The 5996-nt window shown below is 31.1% G+C and overlaps 1 protein-coding gene across 1 annotated transcript; it reads left to right on the top strand.

Annotated features, from left to right (window-relative positions):
* The first annotated feature begins 355 nt into the window (after nt 1–355).
* Nucleotides 356–1658, top strand: LOC134690374 (uncharacterized). Its single transcript, XM_063550346.1, has 2 exons — nt 356–433; nt 1075–1658. The coding sequence occupies exons 1-2, from the start codon at nt 423–425 to the stop codon at nt 1619–1621; spliced, it is 558 nt and encodes a 185-aa protein (XP_063406416.1). The 5' UTR covers nt 356–422; the 3' UTR covers nt 1622–1658.
* The last annotated feature ends 4338 nt before the right edge of the window (nt 1659–5996 follow it).

Genomic DNA, 5996 nt, shown 5'->3' with positions numbered 1-5996 from the left:
TTTTTTATTAAGCACAAAAAGCATGTTTACCATAAGAGAAATAGGTTTCACAACTCGGGAGAATTAGATATCGTTTGATATCAACTCTCTTTATTTAATTTAAATAGTAATAACAAACTCGCCACAGGCTCGTTTATTATTATATTGAAATTAAATAACTCGAGTTGATATCAAGCGATATCTAATTCTCACTCGTTATGAAACCTATAATTATCAAAGTACATACAGGCAAATTTAAGCTCGAATTATTCTTACCATAATGTCAGAAATGAAACAAACACTTACGTGCTACTTTTTTAACAGAAAGAAACATACGTGATATATGAAGGAAAAAAAAGATTGATTTTTTTTCTTCAGATATAATAATTGGGATTGGTGTATCAATAACCGTGGTAATATTGATATCAGTTGGGATATTTTTCATGATAAGAAGGTAAGATTTTTTTTTAACCGAGCTGGTTAGATGGCAACATAGTTATTACCAAGTTACGTATTAATTAAACTCGAAACTTCAGAAAAATAAAGTTTGTGAACTTACTGAAATTATTGTGTACACACATAAAAGATTTTTTTCGAAAAAGACACACCATGTACGTGCAACAAGATAAACATATCAAACATTTCTCGGATTAAATAATGAAAGAACATTTTGTCTGCAAAAGCAAAAAATGTACAAAAACAAAGGTTGCAACAGTTTCTATTCAGTTTAAACGCATGCAATTTGTCAGGTCTTTTGTTTAAATTAATTTTTGTGCGTTATTCAATTGTTAATGTGTTTGTTTTTAAAACTTTACATTACGAAGGTACCTGGTAAAAATGTTTTTTTAAGAAACACGTGTCATGATCACGTGTCCATATACTACGCTTTATTTAGTAACACTATTACTATCTCGATTAGATTGACAACAATGTATTTGAATTTTATTTTTCTAAATCATTAAGTTATTTGTTTTGTACTACGGGTGGATATATTTTTAAAGAATAATCATGATGTGGTGTTATGTCAATAATGCCTTGCATACTGATGTATTTAATATAATGTTACCTGTTTCAGTATTTTAATTGTTATTGAAGGATACGTTCAAAAAACTTGTCGCCGTTGAGTACAATTGTTAAAGATGAGCCCAGCACAAGAAGAATGGATAGCAGTACAGTTGCTGCCGCCTATGAACAGTTAAATAAGACAGATAAAGAGAAAAGTACACATTGTCAATCTTATGATCAATTGCAGTCTGTAAATGCAGCAGACACTGCCATCAAAACCAACACAAGAATTTCAATAGAGGAAGAAAGCAAATACGAATCAATCGAAAAACCCATTGAAAAATATGGTAATGCATTAACTGCGGACTACGAACAGTTAGAACAAACTTCAATAGTGAAATCCACAAACGTGTATGATCCATTGCATTATACACCCGTAGAAGATAATCCGACTAACGTACAATCCAACCACATTGTTTCTAGAGAAGACAATAGAAAATATGATTCAAGCCAAACCGAAAACGAAACGGATACAAACGGTGTTCCTTTAGAATATGAACAACTAGATATTAGAAAGACAGACACAAGCACACAAGTGTATGATCAGTTGCATATTACACACAATGCAATAAATTAATCAACTAACAACCGTCCAAAACTATTTGTTTCGGGGGAAGAACATACAAATAATAAATCAGACAAAAGATATAAAAAAGAATTATTCAAGAGTAGTTCCTTTTGGATGCGAACAATTAGATATTACAGAAAATGATAGGGCACTAAAACGTATGATCAGTTGCACTTTAAGCATTTAGGAGTTACTGAGCCGACTGACGAACACTCCAACAATACAATACCAAAAAATATACATTTACAATGTTAACCAATCGGGGATAACATTTATATAGCTATTCACACAAACTGTTGACTAACCCAACACCATGATATCAACAAAGGAAATTTCCAAACAATAATATTGTGACGAAAACAAATGATAAGCAATATATGTATATGGGTGTTCTATGTATGTGTTTGACTGTTTAGTATTTTATCATTACTTTTAGCTTCATTTCAAATTCAGTACACAAAATGTAGTACGATCGAAATACTTCAAACGTTTGATTATATTGTTAACATGTTAAATAATCTTGAATAAAATTGTTCTGACTGTATCACTGATTTCCTAATTATTACAAATGTACCGCTAACAAGTATTCTGTAGATTTCTTTTAAAATGGCGGGCGGCTTCATTAATTTGTTATTTACTCTGTAAAACTTACATGATATTCGATTTAAACCTTATTAATGTTGTACAGATGAAAAAGTGTAAGTTACTACTTCCCTAATGCAGAGATTTCTCATTTTGTAACGTTGTGGCTTCCTGTATCCACACTCTCCTTCTGCATTTACGTGAATGAAACAATACAAATGTATTTTCATATCGAAAAAAAAATGTCACTTCCGTAGCAATAGTAGTAACACACCGTTTTGTATTGAGTTATATAGCAGTTATTAAATAATTAAGTATTTTACAGCTAAATAGTGTTTAATGTATACACAGTTTGAACACGTAACGACTAGGGAAACTATCAATATCCCTTGAATAAATCGCATCAGTATACCTTTTGTATCGTTCCAGTGCACTGACTATGTCTATTACCAAGGGGATCTTAAATCCACAATGTTAAAAAGACCCCGAAGCTTATTATGTAAATCAGGAAATCATTCGACATACAACTGAACATGGAGATGCGTCTACCGTTGAACATCTAACTATTTGGAAATTGTATAATGGACGAACTAGTCTATTGGTACATATTTTTTTAGTGATGCTTTTTAGCTAACATCAATTGCATTCTAAACAATGGTCAGTTTGTATCATATCTGTTTGGTACATTCCCTTTAATTTATTAAGTAGGTGTGCTTTGTTCTAGGTCGAAGTTTTCGACACACTAAGTTCATTAGTTAAACACTTTTTTTTGGTATTAAGTGTAATACATTTTGTTGTCAATTGTTTTGTTTATGACCTCTTCATTAATTTAATAAGTTTGTAATTTTCACATATGGCTTCGAGCTTCACTGATAAAAAAAATATTGTCGAAATGTTCAGCTGCTTCGGCAGAAATGGTACCATAATTTGCATTATTTCATTGCCAATCTTCCTGAGCCTTCTTTTTGTCTACAAAAATCACATGAAGATTTTAATTCAATTTTGATTCGCCTGCTAAGATGTAATTTTCAAAGAATTGAGTTACAAGAGCTACCACAAAATATGTGTTCTGCCAGGAATTTGTCTAGACAGTTTTGTTGGTTTATATTTTTTTTGTTTATACATGTTTTCTTCTCGCTTTATTCGGGTTATGTTGAGGACAATCTTTAAACAATTATTAAGTGTGAATGTTTCTCTAAAATATATAAAGCATACATGACTTTGTATTGTTTCCCTATAAAAGCTTTACATGTTATAATTAACAAGTTGAATGTATTTGAACCTGTTTAAATTCCAGTTTCTTACAACCTGTCTCTATTTTAGTTTAAATAATAATATATTAAATAGACATACAATTATTGTATTGAACTAACGTTCTGTGACATTCATTTCATTTGTCATCTCATCTTATTGTTGAGGATATTCTCTTGTTCAACTGTATCACTTATGACAAAAACCACTGTATGTTATTAATCAAAACACGAACCTTTGCAGATTGACATAAGGTATAGCGTAAATACTTTACTAATTTAGGTTAATTTTGGAATTTTCAACATTAACATCATTTGCATTTTCTTGTGTCATTTAATATTTACGGAATAATTAATTGCAGCCGTAAATTAATATTACTTATATTATTTATTCTTTGATAAATTTAGAAAAAAATTTCATTTATAAATTTGCCTTTTATCTTTGTTTTGATATACATTCTGAAGCGTGCAAGAAACCATGGTTTGATTGTTTACCGCAATCATGAAAATACCTAAAATCCGCAAAAAATTACAAATACACGTTTAAAGAATAGGGCAATATTATAGTCATACCAATGATATTGAATATTTCATAAATACATTTAAAAGGAAACTCACATTTCTGACCTTCAAATGTGCTTTCTGAAAACATTTGATGTTCACATTTTGACGCTGGAAGCATATATATGACGTCATATTTATTTCAAAGACAAAGACTGTCACGTCATTTGGCGGAATTTCCGTTTTGGTGAATTCTATGATGAACTAATCTCTGAACTGAACTGATTGTTTATTTCACTATGAAACAGTAAGTACTATTTTGTGTTTGAAGCTTGACCGAGGTAAAGCTTCTGATTTCACTGTAGAGCACGGAGTTAATATGTATTACTGTCATATGGGAAGAGTTTATGACTATCAACATGTATTCTTGTTTAGTTTTACCGTCTGTAAAGACCGAATACCTATGTTATTAACAAGATTACTATAGTTTGATAACAAAGTTAAGGAAGACAAATACATGAAAGAGAGGGAAAGGCAATTCGTGATGATAAACTACTAACTTTGAAGTGGATTCTAACAAAATACCAAAAACACATGTTTAGTTTAAAATGTTGCTTTTTATTGTTTGATTTTGTCGGGGTTTTTTTGTTTTGTTTTTTTCTCAATGTAACAGTGAGGTCTTGACAGCGAACAAGGTAAGAATAACAAAAATAATACATACTATAATTTCCAAATTGTCATGATCAATATCTAACTATTTGTGTATATATTTTTTTTAAATCGGCATATTTTAAGTTACTGATTCCAGCTTACCAAATACCAGAACGACATTAGGAAAAACACATTAGTGTCTCTAAGAGAATAGTAGAATAGTAAAAGGTTTGCAATAAAACACATTAGCATATTTGTTTTGTGAGATTACAAAATGCCTTTTATTCCGGAATTTTTATAATTGAAGCTTTTGATAAATATGTACCGATAAAGGAGAACAGACCAGACGATTGTGTTGCTTTCTATTCGTTCATTTATACAATGACGAATTTTTAATAATATAATTTATAGAGTAAAATACAAGGAAAATATAACGGATGCCGCACGTAATGTACACTCATCTTGTATTTGTATTTCATTATCGTATGAACAAATATCGCTAAAATATTGTTACAGCAACAAGAAAATATTAGTTTTTAATAAGTTGTCATTTTACACTATTTAAGTTTTTACTTTTGTTATAATATTCTAATCTTTAGTCGATATATTAAGATATCCTTTGCTTATAAAATTCTTTCATCATTCTTTTTCATCTTGTTCTGTACATTTCTTAAGTTTTTTCTGAGCAATTTGACATGCAGTATACATTTTTTCTTTAAATCTAGATACATAGTCTAAACGATTCAAGTCAGTATGTTCAGTAAGCCATTTTTTCTTAATCAATTTTCACGATCCCCTTTCAGTATGACCAAAGACCAACAGAAAGGGACTTAAACCAAACTGGTACACGACTTGCAGAAAAAAACCTGAAATGAAATTTGATCCTTGGTCGGACTATATAGACTTAAGAAGTCCTTTTAGCGTGAATAGTTATCAAAGGTACCAGGATTATGATTAAGTACGCCAGACGCGCGTTTCGTCTACGCAAGACTCTTCAGTGACGTTCATATCAAAAATTTGATAAGAGCGTTGACAATAGTAATTGTCTTGATCTTTCTTAGCAGAATTGCAGCAGGAAAGCGATTAGATGTGCACATGATCGTCAATACATACGCATTTCCAGTATTGGACTTAGGTAAAGGTCCAACGCAGTCAATTAGAACTCTGCTGAAAGGTTCGTCAAAACCTGGAATAGGCAGAAGTGGTACTGGTGGTGTTTTCTAGTTAGGCTTACCAACAACCTGGCATATATGGCATGAATATTCTGCGACATCGTTTCTAAGTCTTGGCCAGTAGAAATGCTGCAAGATCTTAAGGCAAGTCTTCCTTATACCTAAATGTCCAACCACGGGGGTGTCATGGGCAAGACTTATAATTTCTTGCCTATAAACTTAGGGCAC

Source organism: Mytilus trossulus, chromosome 11, assembly GCF_036588685.1.
Source record: "Mytilus trossulus isolate FHL-02 chromosome 11, PNRI_Mtr1.1.1.hap1, whole genome shotgun sequence".
Lineage (NCBI taxonomy): Eukaryota > Metazoa > Mollusca > Bivalvia > Mytilida > Mytilidae > Mytilus > Mytilus trossulus.
This window is presented reverse-complemented; position numbering and strand designations above follow the sequence as displayed.